Consider the following 23,616-nt stretch of genomic DNA (forward strand, 5'->3'; position numbering starts at 1 on the left):
TTAAATAGTTTGCTAGAAGGCAGTTATGTATGGGTTAAAAAACCAGACTTTTGATATATGCATTCCCAGTTTGCTTTCATGAAAAATTATTTCAGCCTGTATCCCCTGTATTTTAGGATAGTGCTTATCTCACTGCCTCTGCTACCTTTTGAGGGTTTATGATAACTGGAAGGTTAAGTATCTCCTTGTTATGCATTTCTTTGCTTGGGAGACAGTTTTTTTCACATACTAATTAGCTGTCAGTTTCTTATTTATAGTCTGTGTACATTTATTTGAGTATTGATGTTTCTCTTACCAATTTTTTTAAACCACTGAACCACATCCCAAGCCTGTTTTATATTTTATTTTGAGACAGGGTCTTGCTCAGTTGCCTAGAGCCTCACTAAGTTGCTGAGGCTGGCTTTGAACTCAAAATCCTCCTGCCTCAGTCTCCCAAGCCTCTGGGGTTAGAGGCATGTGCCACCACAGTCAGCTTATTAAGAGTTATTTATACTTGAGACCATCTTGATTTTATGAGGGATGTGTGTATTAATCTAGATATGGAAGTAGACAGGTTTTTCTGCAAATTCCTATTCAAATACAAAGAAAAATACTCAATACCTATATTCATTTCTGCATTTTACAGAGGGTTTTGTTATTTACATCTGTTAATTTTCCCACAAAAACTTGGCCTTTTTTTTTTTTATCTTTAGTTAAAAATAAAAAGCCTGTTGAGATTTTTATGAAGATTAAGTTTTCAAATTAATTTAAGAAGTATGAAAGATAATGTGTGGGTAGTGTTGTGTAAAAGAACTTTGGTGTCTGCAAGGCTCTGGGGTCAAAAACTAAAGAACTTGTATTTTTTTGTTGATTATTGCTCAGGAAGCCAGCATGGTGCAGTGCCTGTTTTCAGTTAGGCTGAGTGGCAGAGCCGGATGCTGATAGAGCTAGGGAGCTGGCTCCTGGGGTCCTTGGGTGCTCCGCACAGCTCCTTAGCTGGCTTCAGTGCTCTGCTTGTCAAGAATTATGAACACACGAACCTTGTGTTACTTACAGACTTATCCTGTCAGTATGTAGTTTTTATGTTTTTATGGTATGGGTTAAAAAAAGTGAATTAAATTTTTTTTTAAAATAGAAAACATGGTCCTTTTGAGAATGTTTACTGCTTTCAAATTGGATTTAAATGTCTCATTTTTGCATTTGCTTCTTTTTTAATGCTTTGCTTTTTTTTTAATGCTTTGCTTTTTTAATGTATGCTATATTTATTATTCTACTTATTTCCATCTCACTGTGGTAAGACTGCTTTTTTTTTTTTTTTGAAAGGCAAATGATTAAAAAGATATGCCACAGAACAATAAACCTTTTTGTTTGTGTTTATGTTAGTTTAAAAAATATGAATAGGAGCTTGTATTTAACTATCTGCCCAAATATTTTGTTTCTTAATGAGTGCTTTTCTGTTGTTGCTTGCTTGTGTAGGTTATGGTTTCTGTGGCCAGATGATACCCTGAAGAACAGGAGGTGCAGAAACAAGTGTGGCTGTCTCGGGGGCTGCAGGTTCTTTGGTGGCACAGTCACTGGCCTGGATTTCTTCAGACTTGAGGAGTTGACACCATCCAGTAGCTCTGCATTTTCTAGCACAAGTGCAGAGTCTGATATGTATTATGGACAGTCTCTGCTCCAGCCTGGAGAATGGATAGTTACTAAAGAAATTCCCAAAATTATAGATGGTAATAAAATCTGTCTCATGCTTTTATTATCTTTACCCCTACACCATCCTGAGAGAACTTCTATGTTACTTTGTTCAGTTTAATTAATTTTTCGAGGAGTGTTAAGGGTAGGGTTTAATATAATCTACATTTCTTTTGCATATATTGTAACAAAAGCCAGAAAAGACTAGTAATTTTTTTTAGAGTTACACTGGATCAAAGTAGGTCTATTCAGATCTCCCACTGTTGACATGGGTAGGTTTCCTCACAAAGCATAAGCTAAATATTATTTCCTTATATATTATTATTTTTCTATACCCCAGTTTCCAGGTATATACTGAATTGTAACTGCCTGTCAACTTTGTTTTACCAGCCTGTTTTTTTTAATAGAAAAATGTATCCATAAGATCATTTGGGTTATTGGCCCCCGTGTACCAACTACTTTTGCAATACTTTTTACTTTTTTTTTAAATCACTAAAATTAAGTAAGTGAGAAGGAGAAATTGGTCTTTCATTAGAGTCCTTAGGATAACTTTGCAAATCCATTAGTTTGGTTTTAACAACCATGGTGGCTTTAAGTGTCTTAGATTTAGATTGAACTAGTGTCTTTTCTTTGAACGACTTTGCAAACAAATTTTCCTTTGGATTTTTTAGTTGTGCAATCATATGTTAAGCATAATGTTTATTGTTCAAGTTGTGTTGCAAAGTGAAATGTAGACAAGTTTAGATGTTTCACTAACATTTAGCCCTTTTTCCTGAATCTATTCGAAAGTGTAAGAGTATTTAGTTCTGCCTTTTGACAGTGTACCAAAGAAAGATTGGGGCGGGGGGGAGCTATAGTTTTTTTTTTTTTTTTTTTGGGGGTACTGGAGATCGAACCTAGGGCCTTGTGCTTACAAGGCAAACACTATACCAACTGAGCTATCTCCCCAGCCCCTATAGTTTTAATTTTAAGAGTTTTATCAGATTGATTTCCCTAGGTATAGGTATTAGAGCAAAGAACTGAACCACATATGCTCAGTACCTGTTTAAATGATTGTTCACTGGATAGTAATACATAGCCATGTACATGCTATTTTAAGATAGTTTTACTTCAGCAGTTTTGCTAAAGGAAGAACAGATTGTCTTATAAAATCAGCAGATAACCAAAACTTCTTGGCATTTAAAGGATAAGAGAGGTTTTCAATTGTTGAGTCTCCTGGGAGCTGAGTATAACTGTCTAGTGTTGGGCTAGAACAAAGAAGGCCACACTAGTAGAGTTGAGGGCCCACTTACTTTCTCTCATGTACAACTGGATCACACTCATTTTTCTTTTTACTTTCTTTCTGTTTCACTTTTGTGATAGTAGAAGTGAATGTTGCTTCTGTGCTAAGTGCGTAAGTCTTGTGCCCCCTGAATTCCATTCAGGAGGTCTGTTTTCTCCTACCAGCAGGTTCCTTTTCTTGGGTGATGCTGGAATGACTGGAGGAGGGAGAAAGTTGAGTAAGAGGTAGTTTTTCTGACTCTGGGCAGCTTCAGAGCTCTTTTATCCTTTGCCGCCTCTCCTTATGTGACACCCATGGGGCTGTGGTGAAGCTTTGGAGCAGCTGTGCTCCACTCTGCTGTGGGGTATTACTTTTTCCTTCACAGAGCCAGTGACAGGTGCTCTGTGTCTGAGCATTGCTGCAGGCTCTGGGAGCACATTGGTGCGTGAGAAATGGCAGAATCCTGCTCTCCTGGTCTCAATTGAATTTTTATCGTAAATAGGGTAAAATGTTTAAAAATAAGTAAATCTGAGTGAAAGGTATTTTCTCTTCTTGGTATTATTCTTTTTTCTTCTTAATTTTTTTTAGTTGTACATGGACTCAACATCTTTATTTTATTTTTATTTATTTTTATGTGTTGCTGAGGCTCGAACCCAGTGCTTCACACATGCTAGGCAGGAGCTCTACCACTGAGCTGCAACGCAGCCCCTTAGTATTATTCTTGAAAGTTTTCTATAAGTGTGAATGTTTCTTTTTCCCACGCTGGGGATTGTGCCTAGAGCCACATGCTAAGCGTGTGCTCAGCTCTACCCCTGAGCTATCTCCCAGCCCTGAAAACTTTTAAAGATTTAAAAAGGAAAAGGTCACCATATATGGACTGTAGATCCATATTTACATAGATAATTTATGAAATTAGATACTTGCTTTTTAAAAAACGATTATATTTAAAAAATGGAATCACAATGTCATATTTTTCCTTTATCACTATTGAAATTTTTATGTTCACTTAACCCACCTTTTATTTGTTTAGGTAATGTGAATGGTACGAAAAGGAAAGACTGGGAAAATAAATCAGTGGGAATAGAAGTAGAGAGAAAAACTCAGCATTTGAGTCTTCAGGTGCCACTGAGGTCTCACAGTTCATCCTCCTCCTCAGAAGAGAATAGCAGTTCCAGTGCTGCTCAGCCTTTACTGGCAGGTGAAAAGGAAAGCCCTTCTTCTGTGGCTGATGACCACTTGGTTCAGAAAGAGTTCTTGCATGGTACGAAGAGAGACGATGGCCAAGGGAGGTCAGTATTCAACTGGACTTAGAAACTTGATCATACTAGGATTGTAGTTACTTAAAATACTGATAGAAAAACTTCTTCCGTTTCTACTCCCTCACTTTAGAAACATTTTTTGTACCTGAACATAATTTCATATTTTAAAGTGTTAATCTGTATTTCAGAGTTAATTTTTTATTTATGAATGTATAAACACACACACACACACATATATACACACACACATTGAAGATATTACAAAAATACAAAAAATCATAATTTCTTAGCACCCTACTGCCCAGAGTGACTCATTGCTAACATTCACATGCTGTCCTCTCTAGTGAATATTTTCTGGTCCTCCTCTGAGCGCCTTAGGAGTTGGCCATTCCCTTCCTATGAGGCACGCTTGCCTCCTGGCCGTATAGTCTTTCACATTTTCCTCCTCCTTGGGCTCCATTGCCAGGTCCTGCATTTTTCCTTCCTCCTTCTATGTTTACAGCCTGCCAATTGTTAAGTGTTGTTGTCCCCCTGAACTCCCTTTCAGTTTTTTTGGTTTGTTTTAGTTGTAGATGAACACAATACCTTTGTTTTATTCATTTATTTTTACATGGTGCTGAGGATTGAACCAGCGCCTCACCGAGCTAGGCAAGTACTTTACCCACCAAGCCACAACCTTAGCCCTCTATACTTTTTTCTCTGTAGATTCTACACTGTTTCCCTAGATAATCTCATAGGTATCTGGCTTTCGTTATGATCTATAGCTAACATCGTTTAACTGTAAAACTTCAGCCAAAACCTTTGTCCCTTCAAGCCTTTACATTTTTATTGTGTTTAAGCTACTCAGTTGTTTTTTGGAAACATGGGAGATTTGAACATATATTGTGTGATTTTGCTACTTTGAATGTTATAAAATTTCAGATTTTTATTTGTAAATGCAAAATCACTAAAAAGATTATATAGGTAATCTCTGTTTGTGCTTTTATTGTATGTTGTACTGAATATTGATAGTTTTGCTTTCTGTTTTAGCATTCCTGTAGAAATTTCAGGAAACAGCCCCGTGTCTCCTAACACTCAGGATAAATCAGTAGGTCAGTCTCCTCTTAGATCTCCTTTGAAGCGTCAAGCCTCGGTGTGTTCTACCCGACTTGGAAGTACCAAGAGTCTTACTGCTGCTTTTTATGGAGACAAACAGCCTGTTACAGTCGGAGTTCAGTTTAGTAGTGATGTCTCTCGGAGTGATGAGAACGTACTCGACTCGCCAAAGCAGAGGAGAAGTTTTGGTTCATTCCCATACACACCATCAGCAGACTCTAATTCATTTCATCAGTATCGATCAATGGATTCTAGCATGTCAATGGCTGATAGCGAAGCCTACTTTTCTGCAGCTGAGGAATTTGAGCCCATCAGCAGTGACGAAGGCCCTGGTACTTACCCTGGTAGAAAAAAGAAGAAAAAGCAAGCACAGCAGATAGACTACAGTAGGAGTTCCATATATCACAGTGTAGAAGGACCACTGACTGGCCATGGAGAAAGCATTCCAGACCCTCGAACTCTGCCATTCAAAACTCATCCTTCCCAGGCTTCTTTTGTTTCTGCATTAGGTGGAGAAGATGATGTTGTAGAACATCTATATATTGTGGAAGGAGAGAAACCAGTGGAGAGTGAACAGATCACTTCTCAGCAACCTGTGATGAATTGTTATCAGACTTACCTTACTCAGTTCCAGGTAATTAATTGGTCAGTTAAACACCCAACCAACAAAAGGACCTCTAAGTCCTCATTGCATCGCCCCCTTGATCTGGATACACCAACCAGTGAAGAAAGTTCCTCATCATTTGAACAGCTTTCTGTTCCAACATTTAAGGTATACACCAAATCATTAGTTTCCAGCAGTGTGTTCATTTAGAAAAGTAGATTTTGAGAAGTTGTTTTCAGAACTACTCAGGCATTTCTGAGTATTTCAGATAGACTTTCTGAAATCATAGCTTCATGTATAACAATTAGAGCTCAGGATTATTGATGATATTGTAAACTTAAGCAAATTGAGGAATGATTTACAATTTTATTGTATTAATCTAATAAATTAACATATGGTCTGTCCAATTATATAGTACTCCTAAAGATAGGATCAAGTCTGTCTTTCTCTGTGAATCCATAAGTTCTGCATCTTAAAAACAAGATTTTGGAGTTATTTATAATAGTTGCCATTCTTTCTACTAATCCTTGCTTTTATTCAAATCTAGTTCCACTCACTTGATGTTCCAGTTCCTTTATTTTCCTATCAATGTGATTATTGCCTATTGTACCGTAGTCTATAAATGCCCTTTTTAGTAAAACTAAGAACATCTCAAAATAACTTTAGTTATAATAGCCAATATGAAAACTAGTTTTAGAATGATGAATTATAAGGGAAAGTTTTAGGATATTAAAGACCAAAATTAAGCATAAAACATGGAACTGATGAGTGATGTTCAGAACTCTTACATAGTATATACATATGCATGCACATGTTTGTGTAGATACATATCTCATGTCTAACTTTTAGTTTATTCAGTCCTCCTTGATTCAGATATTAATTATATTTTACTTCATGCTGGGTATTTTGTACAGGGATGAGGGAAACAGACATGGAGCTTCTAGTTGAGTGGGATACCTACAGCTAGTAGATAGACACGTTAAAATTCAGTTTCAAATTGAGAAGGTTGTTATGAAGATAATTGAAGACTGCTGGATTAGAGAATAATGGAGTGGAGTTCCCTGGTGGCATGGCATGGAGGGTAGATGAGAAGCACTTGTGGATGAGAGGACTGGGGACACTGCCTTCTAGGCAGAGGCCCTGTGATGGAGTAGAGTCAGTGTGCCTGAGAAGCAGTGAATGCAGAGACCTTATCAAGGGCCACGCTGTCCAGTCCTCACAGACTGTGACACCAGGAATTCTGATGTCATTTTAATTGCATTTTTGAGGAAATAAATGTAATCTCATGTACTTTGGCTATGAAATAGAATTAAATTGCCCTTGAGAGAGGACTCGGGGATGATCTAGGAGGCTGTTAAAGTGGTTTGTGCAGGAGATGATGAAGACTTGGGCTCAAGGCACACTAGTAATGACAGAGGCCCTGCCAGAGAGACAGGCATTTTAGTGGTATGTGGAAGTAAGAAGCATTAAGTGATAGTTGTGAAGTTTTGGTTCTATATTCTGCCTGTTAATTATCTTGCCCAAAATAAATTTCTCTTACTGAGATTTCAAAATGTTCCTTTTGTTCCATGTAGAAATATGTCAGTATATAACTTTTTTTCTGTATAAAACTGAATTGTGCTGGTGTGCAGAAGAACCTGACAGGGTAGGATTAGTTCAGTATTTTAAAAACATAATTCATGTTTGGCTAGGCAGGCAAATCTGTGAAGAAGATCAGTCAGGAATTCATTCTTTAGGTAACTTCAAAAATAGAACATAACATTTTCTCCATTTAATCCAAATATCCAATTGGCATTTCTTAGAGTTCAGTTTGGTTAGATTCATTTGTTCATTTTATCTTTTATGAATATAAAATACAAGTCTAGCTTTTCCTACAATTTTAATGTTTCTCTGGGTCTCTTTGCTGCTTTGAAATTGGGTGTACTAATTGAAGTGGAGTAAATTATATTCCATGCATGTGTGACTACATTATAATGAACCTTAAAATATTATGAATAACTATACTACATGAATAAAAACATTTTAAAAATTGGTTATGCTGGGATAAGACCAAAATGAGCTTCAGAAAATCTCAATGTAAAAAAGCTGTAGAGGAAAAGCATTTGAAATACTGTTCTAATGGTATTGTCCTCCTCTCTGATGCTCAACCCTCACAGCCATACTCTGCTATATAGTTACGTAAACAGAAAATGAATTTGAATAGTTTCTGTGATTGTCTCAATTGGAAAAACATTCAGGTTGAATATATCAAAATCATATTAACAAAGTAATATGGATGTTCACAGTACTCAATGCCATAAAATTAGAGAAATAAAATAATACACTAATACCTTATGTTATTATAGGTTATCAAACAGGGGCTCACAGCTAATTCTTTGCTAGACAGAGGCATGCAACTTTCAGGATCAACTTCAAAGTAAGTAAAAATTGCATGTAAGTTTAAAATCAGTATTTCTTGATTATGAGAGAGGTAGACTTGATTCTGAGTAATAACCATTCTTGAAGAGGTCAGGCCTTATTTTTAAACAAATTACCCCAAATAATTAAGCTCTTGTCTGTCATGGCTTTGGCTGTATTTATAAGCATAAGTAGTATATCTATGAAACATGAAAACCAAAGTGTGACAAATAAAAACTGGGAATTAATAAGAATTCAGTACTTTATTTTTCTTATTTTAGAATGGCTTCATCAAGTAAGTAGATTTTAAAATTATTTTATCATTTGATGTATTAGCTATCTTTAAACACTTTGCATTTTTAGTATTCATTGGTCAGTCTTTGAAAAGTATCTGGAACATGAACTATCAAGTCCTTGACTTTTTATTGAAATAAATGCAGTTTAAAGGTTTCCTCATCTTATGGAAGCTTGTACTTCTATTCTTGTTCTTTATTAAATATATGCTTTGCTTGTTAAATGGCATAGTACACCATATACTCCACTGGAAAAGAAAACCGTTGATAACACAGATGATGAAACGTTAACAGAGGAGTGGACATTGGATCAGCCCATCTCTCAGACCAGAACGACAGCTATAGTAGAAGTTAAAGGAAACATCGATGTTGTTTTGACTCCACTGGTGGCTGAAGCTGTGGACAGGTATTTTGTCTAAAAATTCAACTATTACTTTATAAAATGACCCATGTGGTTTGTTCTCGTAGGAGATTGTTGCTGGTAGCTTTGTTTTTTTAATTGATGTATTTTAGTAGCAAACTTACAGGAACAGCACAGAAGACAGCCAACATTAAAAACGTACTTGGATGTAGGACAACTCAGAAAATACAGTGAATGGATGGAATCTACTGTACCATAAAAGTGCTGCAAACACCATTTAGTTTCCGTCAATAAGAAATTAATTTAAAAAAATCCAAATGCTGGCATTGTGCAGAAAAATTTAACCGTTTTATTTATAATTGTTATAAAGCTTAACTGCTAAAACTTGTTCACGGAGACATTTTAACTTGCACTAATACTTTCTGTCCCTGCACTTATATTAAAAATTCATACACAAGTGAAAATGGAAAAATGGCCAATACTTGATTTGTCCTGTTTTTCCACTTGCAATTATATACTTAGGTTCCTTTTGACCTGGTGGGAAAACAATCTAACATTCAGAACTACCAATAACAGGAAGAAGAAAGAAAAATTTTTTGAGAGTGAAATGTTTCTCATTATAGTGATTTTTTTTTTTTGGTTTTGGTGCTGAGGCCTTGTGCATACAAGGCAAGCAATGCTACCAACTGAGCTATATCCCTAGCCCGTTATCATAGTGAATTCTTAAGCACATTCTGCTCGTATGCAGCATGCTAGTTGGATGTCTTTTGGCATAATCAGTATACATTTGGCATGGATAACACACAGGTTGTTGTCTTCAAAGTGGCCAACCAGATGGGCCTCACCTCTCTCCTGCAGAGCACATAGCTGTGCTTTGGAAGCACAGGTCTGTTTTGAAGTCCTGAGCAGTTTCTCACACCAGGCACTGGAAGGGAATTTGTGAATCAGAAGTTCACTGGACCTCTGATAGTCTAATTTCACAGAGTGCCACAGTACCAGGCCTGTAACCATGAGGTTTCTTCACCCCTCCAGAAGAGGGCGCACTCTTTGGAGTGGCTTTTGTAGCCAATTGTATCCTGGGTGCTTTATCACCAGTTGATTTGCCTGCAGTCTGCTTTGTACCAGCCATGGTAGAAAGACCTCCTTACTTACCCCACTTCTTCTGCTGGAGCTCAGTGAGCTAGAGGCAGCACTGGTATTAGAGAGCCACAGCTGTGAACACTGGTAGCTTTTTGAATTGGTTGAAAAATGGATGGTTGTTTAAAAAGGTCTGTGTTTTAGTAATCATTTGTTACCTTCTCAACCAAATAATTTTATCGCAGTGATCATTTTATTGCAATATATTTTCTGTTTCTTTCTTCATTGGGCTATTAAGTATAAACATGGCCAAATACTTAGGAACTCATTATCTCATATTCCTATCTAGTTAATGAAAGAATAAGATGAAATAATAGATGCTCTTCTTGCAAGCAGCATGTATTTTTTCCAGGGTCATAAACTAATGTGAACAAAGCCGCAGTGGAATGTAGAGTCGTGTGGAGACACTGAGGGCTGAAGCATGGAGGAGAGACAGCGTTTAGCTGGGACCAGTTTTCATGAAAGTCCTTCTATGCAGAGGCACATGGTTTTCTGTGATGATTCATTATGTTGTTAAGATTCTCAGGAGAGCTCAGACAAATGAGGAGCATAGGAAATATTTAGGAGGTTATAAAAGGAAAAAACCCACCAGTTACAAACATCAACTAAAAATGGATTGGACACTTCCCCATAATACCCGAAACTTTGAAACTGCTAGAAGAAAAGCGGGAAACTCTTTTGAGGACATTGGAATGGGCAAGGAGGTTTTGGACAAGACTAAGCACAGAAAATATAAACATATGGGATTATATTAAATTATAGAGTCTTTGCACAGCCAGGGAAACATTCAACAGAATGTCTGAAGACACAGCCTACAGAATGGGAGAAAATATTTGTAAACTATACATATGACAAGAGATTGAAATCCAGAATATATATGCCAACTAAACAGCAAAAAAAAAAAAAAAAAAAAAAAAAAACCCAAATAAACCAATTTAAAAATTAGCAGTGTATCTAAATAGGTATTTGTCAGAAAAATGTTGGCCATACCCCTGGCCAACAGGTATATGAAGAAAAGGTCAGCCTCACTAACTCCCAGGGAGCTGCGGATGAAGCCCCTGCGATCTCACCTGGCCCCAGGAAGGATGAGTGGGAATGTGCAGCAGCACCCGAGGCATAGAAAGCAGTGTGACTGAAACCCCAGCACCGGGTGGGTCTCAAAGGTGACGCCTCGGTATGTCCAGGAGACGTCTGCACCCCCAGGTGCACTGCAGTACACAGAGCAGCCCAGGACAGAAATAACCCAAGTGGACAAAGACAGTGTGGTCCATGTACACAGAGGAGCACTGTCTCCTGTAAGAAAGAGAGGTCCTGTCACCTGAGACCCCGCAGATGGAACTGGAGAACGTCACGCCAAGGGCAGTGAGCCAGACACAGACAAGTTCCACCTGGTCTCATTCCTATGTGAATCCAGCAAGCGGATCTGGGAGGAGGAGAAGAAAGCTGGTCAGCAGAGGCCAGGGAGATGGGGGAGAGGGCAGAGGCCGATCAGGGCCCCTGAGTCACAGCTGGACAGGACCATGATGCTGGTATGTGTCGTACGGCAGGGTGGCTGCAGGTGCAGTACGGTGCTGCGCGTTTCAGATGCTCCAAGGATTTTCTGAAGTTTTTTTTTAAGAAGATAAGTGTGTAACCTGGACATTACTCAGGGTACATGTGTATTGAAACATTGCACAGTATTGCATTTGTAATAGGTATAATCTTGATGTTTTTGTATATTGGTTAAAAAAAAAAAAGGGAAAGGAATGATTGAAGAGAAATGCTAAGATGGAAGACTAAAAATTGTAGCGCTTTGTTTACCTGGTGGGGAAATGGGTAAAGATTTCATAAATGTGTCATTTTGTGTAATTTCTAAAATGTGATTTAGGCATTTTTATTTCAGTATTGAAGGGTTGTTGTAAATATACAAATGCCTGATTTCTTCGATACATTTAGATAAATTAGGTCATAATATTAAATAATACTTAAATTTTTAATTTACCTTTTTTTCTTCCCTCAGATATATTGAAGCAATGGTTCATTGTGCTAGTACCCGACACCCAGCTGCAATTGTGGATGATCTCCATGCCAAAGTCCTTAGGGAAGCTGTCCAAAATAGCAAGACTACCTTCTCAGAAAATGTAAGAACCTTTTAATTTAAAGGGCATAGAAAATCGGGTCCTCCTCATTTGTGTGGAATATTCAAACTTGGGATATGTGAATGTACAAAGAGGTTGTTAGCAAGTTAATTTGAAACACAGACATGTTCAAAAGCCTTGATATCATTGTATTGTATTATGATGAAGTAGTAGTAAAAATAACCTATTTAAGAAATGAAGTTTTTATCTTTTAAGAAGCTTAGATCTGAGGCTTTTCTAAAGGCCCTTGGTCCTCAGCAAATGGACATCCTTGAGGACCGGTACCTTACTCTTTTAAGAAGCACAGATGCGCTTGTGTTACTTTCCTCTGCATCCGCTGACTCACGTTGTCCCGGGTGGAGTTGCTGCCCCCTGGTGTTGACGGCCTGTACACGCCATGGCTCTAACCATGAAGCCGTTGCTGAGTAGTCATAATCCCGTGATCTTTTGGTGACTCCATTTGACATTCAGCTTATTTGTATCATATGTGGATTAGGAAACAGAGGAGAGGTGAAAGTGTGGCTGATTATTTTTAGGGAACCAGTTATTAATTACATAATGGCATTTATGTGATAGGTAGGGTAGAGGAATATGGAAAAAAATAGATTTGGAACAGTTTCCAACCAACAAGTAGTCAGTCATCAGAACAGGTCTGTCTTCAAGCCAGTAGAATGTAGTGATCCTAAGAAAAACAGCCCCTTACCAGTTATTTCTGTCTCTCTGTAGACTTATTTCCCTTGAATATTGACGACTTTTCTGGACCTTGTAGCTGCTGGTCTGTTTCCAACCCTTCCTCCTCCTCCTCCTCTTCCTCTTTTTTTTTTGGCACCAGGGATTGAACCTAGGGTTGCTTAACCACCGAACCACAACCCCAGCCCTTTTTATGTTTTATTTTTGAGACAGGGTCTCTCCAAGTTACTTAGAGTCTCACAACTTGCTGAGACTGGTTTTGAACTTGCAGTCCTCCTGCCTCAGCCTCCCAAGCTGCTGAGATTACAGATGCACACTGCTGTGCCTGGCTATTTCCTAGCTCTTGTAAAGGTGTGGATTTGAAGATGGGTTGTTGAACAAGTAGCTGGCATGTTATAGGCCTGGGTGCTCAGTGAATAAGAAGTTGTCATGGATGATGTAGAAATTGTGAAAGGCCTGGGAAATAATTCTGTTTTCAATCATTTCAGTTATCATCCAAACAAGATGTTCGAGGAACAAAAACTGAACACTCTTCAATAGGAACAACTAATCCAGGACAAGCACAGACAAATCTTATAATGAAGCAAGATAATGTAACAATTAAGGGTCTGCAGGCTAATGTTAGCATACCAAAGGTAATAGTTGAATGTTTTTTTAAAAATGTTGCTGAAAGAAGAGCGCATTTTGGTACTTTTTATGCTTTGCATTTACCAGAGCGACGAGTGGTGTGGAAGAGTTGATAAAATCAAGAACATTTTATTCCTTTGATGTCTAATGTAGATTTAATATATTTTAAATGGCTTAGTTAAGCAGAATATTGAGTAGTATTTAGTAAAATGTTCCACATCCTCCCTGTAAACCATTAATTACAATTCCTCTCTGGGAATTTATGACCTCCTTATCTTCCAATACAGAGATGTGCCTGCCCTTCATCATAGTAGCTACTCATTTTCACGTGTTTTATTCTTAAGTAATAACTTTTTACTTTCCAACTCAAGTTGGTGATGTTTGTATGTTAGGTGAACTTGTGTTTGTTACAAGCCTCAGTGGAAGAGTCTCCAGCTACAGCTCCTGGTAGAAGTGTGACTCATGTGTCCCTAGTGGCCTTGTGTTTTGACAGGATTGCTACACAGGTTCGTATGAACAGGTAAGATGGATTTTATTAATTTGAGCCATGATAATTTTTCTGGATATAAACATAAGACTCGATTATCTTTTTAATGTTAAAAGTGGTTTTGGACTCATATTACAGATTAGTAAATTATGTTTTTAAAAGTATTCTGTTTATTCTTAGTATTATTCAGTGAACATTGAGTAATTTGTTATTGAGTTAGTTAAAATAGTGGAGTGGTTTTATAAGTAAATTTATAGTTAAATGTTTTCATAGAACTATATCATTTAAATATGCTTTTTCTTTTTTCTTGAAGAGGTGTCGTTGAGGAGACTTCAAATAATGCAGACCCTAGTAAAACATCAAATTTCGATAGATACGTTCATGCCACTAAGATGCAACCTCAGTCATCTGGATCCCTCAGATCAAATGCTGGAGCAGAAAAAGGGAAAGAAATTGCTGCCAAGTTACACGTTCATCGAGTTCATGGTCAACTCAGGGGTCTTGACACAGCAGGTAGGCTCTACAAGCAAATAGAGTTTTCATGGAAATGTAAGATTTTGCAACAGAAAACGTATGAATTTTCTCTTTGAATATTGCTACAATTCAAGCATTATATAAGGAAAAGGAATGCATTTCTCCATATAGGGAAGGCATAGTATCTAACATCCCATTATTCACATTCTGTGTAGAATGGAAAGTAAACTTTGGTAAGAAAAGTGATGTGGCCTCAAATTAGGAATTGCCTGTGTTTTCTTCATATTGATTGCTTGCTCATTACCAAAGAGAGAGAGTGGCCAATTGTTTAAACTGTTAGTAGAACTTTATGAAAATTAATTAATTGCAATGTTAGTAAAGTCCAGGTAGCCTACACTTTTGATTGGTAGCAATAAGAGTGATACAACATTCCTCTTAAAGTCCCTGGTGAAGTAAAAGAGAGAAGTATTTATAGCATTTTAATATTTTGGGCTCTAATGCATTTTCTCATTTAGAGCTTAAATGACCTCAGTTTGTCAGATTTGATCCAGAAAAAGAAAATGGGTTTTAAGATGATAGCTGTGTGGGATGGATGACCAGTCCTGAATGAACAGATGGGTTCCTGGAATTTGCACCCTGCGTTCTGTAGGTTCTGAAGATTTCATGGCCTCTGTGCATTCTGGCCTGTGTGACTGCTCGGGCTTTCTGAGGGCTCATTTCACTCTCCTTATGTATGAGGCGAAAATGTTTGACCTGAGGCTTACAAGAAACTTCTCATTTTCTACTTGAAATCTATAGTCCTAAAACTGGTATAAAACACAGTGTCATGAATGTCAAGAGCTCTATAGTTTGCACTGGTAATAACCTGTTTGCACTTGGTGGTATTCAGACTGTAAGCAGTACCTTAAATCATTTTGAAATCCATCATCCAGAAGTACCTCTCATCAAAGAAAAAACTCATAATTAAACTGGGATGTGGACAGTTGTATAAAAATGTAGGAAAAATGTAAATGTCTTTACTTATATGTGTATTAGAGATCTGTCAAAAGATACTCAGTAATCTCATGACATTTGCTAGCCATAGGGAGGTGAAGTAAATAGGTATCTGAATGCAGTGTTAGGGGCTATTCATTTTTTCATAAATTTTGGAGCTTCAATATATTTGATTGTATTTCCTAATCAACAAGTCAAAGTTAAAATAAGGTTAAATCCTTACCTTAAAGGGTACCTTAAAGGGTAAGGATTAGAGTAAATTCATGGGATTAAAGACAAGCATAAGTAATTAATGAGAAAAATATAGGAAAATGTAAGCGAATATTTGCTTTCTAAACTAGAAAGGTTTTCAAATCATGAGTGCAAAGTAGGTATTTCCATATGATGGAATAATACATAGCTATTAAAATTATATCATGGTTTCCTGGTGCATGAAAAGTAGGAACCAAAGCTGGATTTGCAAAATGATCTTTGAAGGGCTGGAAGGTGTTTACTTCAAATATAAACAAGTTACCTTTGGGTGGTAAATTTATATGTATATTTTTATATTCTTCATTTTGCTTTTCTGTATTCATTATCTGTAATTGGAGAAATGAGAAGATATAATAAAAACTCCCATGCACTCAGGACAGTGGTTTCCATTTTGTATCTGTTTGCAGTGGAGTCAGGACAACATTTTTGATGAATTGCAGTGATTAAATAGAAGTTGTTTAGGAAAAGCTGTAATTTTCCTAGAAAATAGTTTTTCCCTAAGGCTGGGTAATTAATTTCTTTTGGAACATGATAAAAAGTGGTTTAAATTACTTCACCATAAAGCTGAATTTTTTAGGAGCTTATTGACTACATTTCTAGAATACCCTATAATCTTTCAGACTGATACTACTTTTGAGCAATTGTTAATTATGGAATCTTCCTTTTAGATTCCTTCTTTTAAAAGTTGGCTCATTTGTTTACTTTTCTGTCTTTTTTGACAGAATATTAAGATACCCTTTTAGGACAGCGACTGTGGCAAATGTGTAAATATAAGTATAAACCAGCTGTCTTTAAAAATATTCATTTTGCTCTCTTGATAATAGATATTGGGACCTGTGCCATCACTGCTATTCCTTTTGAGAAGTCCAAGGTTTTATTTACTCTTGAAGAATTGGATGAATTTACTTTTGTAGATGAAACAGATCAGCAAGCTGTTCCAGATGTAACTCGAATAGGTCCCAGCCAAGAAAAATGGGGTTGGATAATGTTCGAATGTGGACTTGAAAATTTAACCATAAAAGGCAAGTTTTTCTTATTATTGTTTTTTTTTTTTTTAATTGAGCTGTTTAAGTGGGGGACAGTTGGGCCCTCCATTTCTGAAATGTTTTAAAGAGTTGTGACTTTGAGTAACCTGAACCCACATAATAAAGCAGAAAGTAGTGTGGTACCTGAGATTATTTACCAGGGGATGGATACCCCATACCAATTGCTCAAGTGAAGTTTTCCCTCCGTTGCATGATTCATAGCTAGGCAGAGTGTTCAGTTGTACCAAACCCCAGTGTTTGAACAAAAACAAAACAAAACAGAACAAAAAAATCTGTGATTCAGAAAAACCTCCCATGTGAAATATAAAGCCACCTAGTTCTTTGCAAGTTGGCATCATTGAAAAGTTGGACTTTGATTTAGTAGAGCTTTGTCGTTTGGGATATAAATATTATTAATTCTTTATTCAGCAAAAAATACCGAGTTACAAATGTATATTGCTTCTTAAATGTTATTGAATAATATTTTAAAGTAGGTGCATTGAATAGAAGATTTTTAGGTGTAGTCATTGATTATTTTAGTTAATATTAGTTCCAGTGTAGTAACTGCTATAAGCAGTTATATGCCTACAGTTATTTACCTGAAATTTTAATCATATATCACATTTATAGGTAAGGGTAAAATCTTGGTGATGAAGCATGATCTTTATGAAATTTTACACAGACTAAGTTCAGCATTGAAATATGGATACCTGCTATTCTTAGCAAATAAATCCCTTTTTACAGGAGGAAGACAGTCTGGTGCTGTTTTATACAATAGTTTTGGAATTATGGGTAAAGCTCATGCCACAGAAAGGGGTGGAGTGCTGACATCCAATAATTCTTCTGATTCTCCAACTGGCAGTGGCTATAATACTGATGTCTCTGATGATAATCTTCCATGTGACCGGACAAGCCCTTCCTCAGACTTAAATGGAAACTCTGTCTCAGATGAACAAGTTGGTGAATTTCTAATATAATAATGCTTTGGAAAAATAACATAGAAAGCTATACTCTGAATTCAGAATTGCTAGAATGTATTTGCTTGTCATCTCCGTTTTGGACTCATGCTATCTGCTAAGTGTAAGTGATAGCTTTTTGGCAAGTATACCAGGACTGTGGTGCATTTATGTCCATCTTGTACATGTTCTGTACCAAGTAAACAGTGTGTGGCCTGAACTTTAGTATATCCATCATAGTATTTATATAATATTCTGCTTATGTTACATACTTCATAAATATTTGTTGAATTAATGGAATTTTTAAAAGATAGACCTTGTATGTTTTAATGAACTTTAGCAGATGTCATTTTTTATTTTTATGTTTTGGAGTGGTTAGCATTTTAATGAAGGACATTAAAAATATAATGGCCGCTCACTGAAGAAGACAGTTGGGAAGAACCTAGCTGTTCTTTCTCTCTTCTCGCATACTGAAATGACAGCAGTTCAGGGCTTTGTCTCTGAGCTCCTGCTCTCCATGCTGAAAGCCCTTGGACTCTCTAGCTTTACCTTCATTGAGTCCTCTCTCTTGTCTTGGTTTCTTTCCTCATGGAGTTCATCCTTGCATGTGAGAGGTCCCCCAGGGTTCTGTTGTTGGCTCCTCTTTTCTTCTTGCTGTTGATCTATTCCCTGACTCCTTTCATAGGCCAGTTCCACAGTTTAATGACACTCTTTCCCACCAGCTATGCTTTTGGCACTAGCTCTTTACAGACCTGTGTCCAGTGGCCTTTTATACTCCTGTGTTTAGATGTTCCATAGGTACCATAAGTGCAGTCAACCTAAAACCAAATTTGTTGCTACTTTGCCTGGACCTGCATATTATTATAATTAATTGTTTATTCCTATAAAACTCCCTCTTTTTAAAATTTCAAGTTCTGTATCTTTATATACCCAGTATCTGACTCTTTGCTTCTGGTCTAAAACCAATGGGATGAGATATATTTGAGAAATTAGACTTTTTATCTTTATTTGCATATTTTTTTTGTGGTGCTGAGGATTGAATCCAGGGTCTTGCATCTGTGAGGCAGGAGTTGTATCACTGAGCTACCTCCTAGCCATAGATTTTTTAAGAGATGGGGTCTTGTTGTGTTGTGCAAACTGATCCCAGCCTCCTATGCTCAAGCAATTCTCCTATCCCAGTGCCCCCAGCAACTAGGAATACAGGCCTGTTCCACACTACACCTTAGATTTTGTTTCTGAAAGAAAAGTAACATGGTGTATGTACTACATGTTACCTGAACTCCTAATGGGATGTGAGACAGTGCTTCATCTTTAAATATTTCTGCACAACATTAATAAAAAATATCAAATTGGGTAAGTATAGTGTCTTATCAGTTCAGATTTTATTGCCACTTTTTTTCTAACTCAGGTTTTCAAAACTTTATAGATTTCAGAATTGCTAATAAGAGATTGAACACTTAGGATTGTTGACTGCTGATGTTATAATTACTTGTGACCCTTGGGATTCTAAGTTCTTTTTGTACACATACTTCCTTTTCTTTCTTTTTCTTTTTAAAAATGGTACCAGGGGCACTTATCACTGAGCTACATCCCCAGACTTTTATTTTATATTTTACTTGGAGACAGGGTCTCATTAAGTTACTAAGAGCCTTGCTAAGTTACTGAGGCTGACTTTGAACTTGAGATCCTCCTGCTTTAGCCTCCCAAGCCTCTGGAATTACAGATGTGTACCACTGTGCCCATCATATGCTTCATTTTCTAATCATACCACCAAAACAAAACAAAAAAAAATTTTTTTTTCTTATCTCAACTAATAGTATTTAAAAGCAAATTAGAGATTTGTAAGTAGATATAATTGGTAGGAGACATTACTTCTTTAATTTTATACTTCTCACCTCCCTCCATTAAAGAGTGTGATGATTATATATTTCAAAAGTAGCAGCCATACTTCTCAATATAGATTCAGATTATTAGCTATAAAATAACTAAGAATTTTTTGGTAAAAAGTGGTATTTAAGTACATGCTGCAGTAGTATTTTTTTGTAACCCTTTATTTGCCAGTTTGAAATATTGTGTTAAAGTGGGGTTGGGAGTGGATTGATTGCAGAAGACCTTAACTCTCTGAGGTATTCTTCAGTTTAATAGCTAAGTGCTCTCTGGCAAGTCTTAAGACCCCTTTCTTTAGCTAGCAAGAGTAGCACTGAGCATCCGTAAGCAAAGGGACTGATCTGTCAAAGCCCTTGCGTTCTCGTTTCCCTGATGGACAGTTTGTCATGTGAGTCTTTTTCACAGCTGTGCTCTTTGGAGCTTTCAGGTTTCCATAGATCCCTCTCAAGCTGAGGTTGAGCACGATTCACATTGCCTGCTTTGTGTAAGAATGCTGTGAAAACCTAAGTGGACGAGAAGGTTTCACGCTAAAACACCAGTAAACTTCTACATTACTATTTTTAAGGTATGAATTATACATTAACAAGTTTTTGCATTCTGTTTGATACAGGATGAAGGCGTCGAATCTGATGATTTGAAAAAAGATCTGCCCCTGATGCCCCCACCTCCAGACTCATGCAGCATGAAACTGACCATTAAAGAGATCTGGTTTAGTTTCGCAGCTCCTACCAATGTGCGGTCTCCCACACATGCGTTTTCTAGGTATGAGTTTCAAGAGTGTGGGTCTGTTGACATTTCTTCTGTTTTTCGGTTAGCATACAGCTCTACTTCACCCATCTTTTGAATTGCTTTCCTGGTGTGGCTAATTCAGAAAGTATTAGGGTTGACCCTTTTTCTTCCTTTCTTCATCCTTTGTGTAGACTTTGTTCTCACTTTTTGCAACCCAGTTTTTTTTTTTTCCAGCAGTTTAATTTTTTTGTTGCTTGTCATCCTACCTTAGACTTTTGTTCTTCTTTTCACCTCTGACAAGTGAAAGTATTTTTCTTTTCCTTTCTATTACCCATTTTTCATAATTCATCAGCGGTTAGAAGGAAAAAAAAGTAATTTTGCTGGAATAAAATACCAGTTAGTAGGTATGGGAGGTTGTTTGAAATACAAATTTTAACAGTTACCTGTAATTTTGTATTGCTTTTAAAAGGCAGTTGAACCTCTTAAGCACTGCGACTCCAGCTGTTGGTGCATGGCTTGTTCCCATCGATCAACTCAAGTCATCCTTAAACAAATTAGAAACTGAGGGAACCTTGAGAATTTGTGCAGTTATGGGATGCATAATGACAGAAGCATTAGAGGTATGTCTTTCAGTACAAATGTTACTGAAAATAGTCTTATTGTTAATCCTTGTTGGAAAATACCAGATCTGAAGGTTCTTAGTTACTAGAGATCCTTATTGTAGGATCTTCCAAACATATCATTCTAAGTCTGTGATTTCTTGGTTTCAGAATAAAAGTGTGCATTTTCCTCTAAGAAGCAAATATAACAGGCTTACAAAAGTTGCCCGCTTTCTCCAAGAAAACCCTTCCTGTTTGCTCTGTAATATCCTGCATCACTACCTGCACCAAGCAAATTACTCCATCATTGATGACGCTACCATGGTGAGTTACTGAAACCAAATGTTAGCTTTAAAGAGGACCACTGACCTACAACAGTGAGATGAGTGAATTTGAGATGCATGTGGAAAGTCCAGAGGAGAAATCTGGAGAGAAATAGATTAGTGGTTAACATTGTGCTCAGATGGATGGTTTTGGGGAGTTAACAATGTAAAAATGTTAGTAGAAGCTGTGGACATGGATGGGATTGCTCCATGCGATAAACTGAGTGGGAACTGGTGAAGGATAGAATCCTAAAAAATGCTGAAGTTCAAAGGAATAGGAGGGTTGGATAGAGCTACACAAAATGCTGAGGAGGGAGAGAGAGGCAGGAGAAGGAGAAAATCTTTGTCTTGGAAGCTAAAGAAATAGTCAAGCAAGAGAGTGATCACCAGAGTCAGATTTCACAGCAGGGTGTGATGAAATAAGAGCCAGTTAATGACCAAGATTTAAGAACATACAATTGTGCAAAATTTATATCATTCCTCTCTGCCTATAGAAAAGCAGATAGCATATCACAAGTAGGGTTTTAGAGCTTCGTGGATACCCCTTCTCTTCTCCAGGCTCCTGGCGATGGAGCATGCCCGAACATATTCAGCCAAACTAGAAACCAGAGTTTTAGTATTATCAGTGGCCAGGCAAGCCACTGGCCGTGTAGGTCAAGAACCTCTACAGAGTGATGGATTTTTAAAAAGATATTTAGACTGGCATAGCTCTTGTACTTCCTGACTGTGGATGAAAGACTTTAAAGTTCCAGAACACTTACCCATCTAGGTATAGGTAGAGGAGCTGGATCAGAGAGAGGATGGCAGCATTTCCCGTGGATGAGGCTTCACCAGGTATGCTTCCTGTGTGAGGGAGAAGCATAGGATGGCCCTCGGTACTTGATTCTAGAAATGAAGAGGTGGGCTTATTGACCCGGTATTCCTTTGAAGTAAGTGGGCTGAAGCCTGTCCTTTAGTAAATGGCTCTTTTCAAATTGACCATTTCTTCTACCAAGAAGAATTGGTAGAAGGAAGGAGGAGTGAAGAGTTAGATGTTTTCTCTTTAGGCTAAGGAGTTAGTAGGAAAATAGCTAAAAATTTCATTCATCGGCCTCGCCCTGTGGGGTAAAGTGGATTTTGCACGTCATGTGTAGTATCCCGTTTCACCTGGTACTGCTGTGTTGTTTTAATGCAGAAATATGCAACACTGTATTTAAAGACTAGGTTCTATTAGCTTATTTTCTGTATCATAAAGTACCTAAGGCTGGGTACCTGAAGCAAAGAGGTTTATTTAGCTTATGGTTCTGGAGGTTCAAGGACATCCCAAGCTTCTATCTGGTGAGGACCCCTTGGTGGATTGCAAGATAGTGGGAGTGTAAGTGAGAGGGAAAGATCACATGGCAAGAAGCCAGAGATGGAAGGGACCAGACTTGGTTTTTTTGTAACGATCCTCTTTGTGAGAACTAATCAGAGTCTCTCCAGAAATATATTAATGTATTCAAAGAGCAGCGCCTCAGAGATCTCCACCAGGCTCCTCCTCTGAAAGATCCCGTCACCCCTCCACATTGCCACCCTGGGAACCACACTTCCAATACAGGAACCCTTGAGGGACACATTCAAACCGTATCCAAGCCATGGCAGGTTCTATGGTCATCTTGAAATCTTGGGTAACTTTGGACAAGTTGCTTAACATCTAAGTTTTAGTTTTTTTCCTCTGTAAATGAGGTTTTTGATATTTAAATAAACAATATATGCAAAGCACTTGAAGGCCATCTTCCTACTTTAGTTGACATATGCCCACATCACTATTACAGAGTGATGGACTTCCTGCTTTGGTAACTTTAAAGAAAGGCTTGGTTGCACTGGCAAGGCAGTGGATGAAGTTTATTGTGGTGACACCAGCTTTTAAAGGAGTCAGTTTACACAGACCAGCTCAGCCCCTGAAAACTCATGCAGCTGTGGACCATGAACATGAAGATGGACTTGGGCTGGATAATGGGGGTGGTCTTCAGAGTGATACCAGTGCTGATGGAGCAGAGTTCGAGTTTGATGCAGGTAATTTCTTAAGCCTCTGCTGCCTATTTTCTTACCCCTAACAGGGTATTTCTTACATCATCATTGTATGTTTTTATGCTTAGATATGTGCATCTTCTATCTGATAAAGCTAATATGCTGCTTTAAGGGGTATCAAAACCCTTTTGGTTATTTTAGTTATCAGTGAATTATTAGTACAAGCAGATATTTTAGCTGAATGGTACAAACTTGATAGCATAGTACTTGTAATGATTTAAATGATTTGTGTCCCAGATTTGAAAATATCATGGCCTAATTATAGAGTTATGGCTTTTATTAATCCAAATACATGATGGTTTTTTGGGGAATCTTTTTGTTGACCTGATATTT

General features: G+C 37.4%; 1 protein-coding gene across 12 annotated transcripts in view; it reads left to right on the forward strand.

Annotated features, from left to right (window-relative positions):
* Positions 1–23,616, forward strand: part of BLTP1 (bridge-like lipid transfer protein family member 1) — a 191,708-nt gene that overhangs the window by 81,145 nt on the left and 86,947 nt on the right. For all 12 annotated transcript variants that reach the window (XM_079153382.1, XM_079153390.1, XM_079153387.1 and 9 more), the window contains 15 exons: positions 1,456–1,706; positions 3,960–4,218; positions 5,218–6,055; positions 8,233–8,303; positions 8,810–8,983; positions 12,075–12,195; positions 13,371–13,517; positions 13,902–14,029; positions 14,310–14,509; positions 16,540–16,737; positions 17,485–17,696; positions 20,194–20,345; positions 20,782–20,932; positions 21,083–21,235; positions 23,028–23,268. In XM_079153382.1, coding sequence (XP_079009508.1) covers positions 1,456–1,706; positions 3,960–4,218; positions 5,218–6,055; positions 8,233–8,303; positions 8,810–8,983; positions 12,075–12,195; positions 13,371–13,517; positions 13,902–14,029; positions 14,310–14,509; positions 16,540–16,737; positions 17,485–17,696; positions 20,194–20,345; positions 20,782–20,932; positions 21,083–21,235; positions 23,028–23,268 — 3,296 coding nt within the window. The remainder of the gene's footprint in view (positions 1–1,455; positions 1,707–3,959; positions 4,219–5,217; positions 6,056–8,232; positions 8,304–8,809; positions 8,984–12,074; positions 12,196–13,370; positions 13,518–13,901; positions 14,030–14,309; positions 14,510–16,539; positions 16,738–17,484; positions 17,697–20,193; positions 20,346–20,781; positions 20,933–21,082; positions 21,236–23,027; positions 23,269–23,616) is intronic.

Source organism: Sciurus vulgaris (assembly GCF_902686455.1).
Source record: "Sciurus vulgaris genome assembly, chromosome: 9".
Lineage (NCBI taxonomy): Eukaryota > Metazoa > Chordata > Mammalia > Rodentia > Sciuridae > Sciurus > Sciurus vulgaris.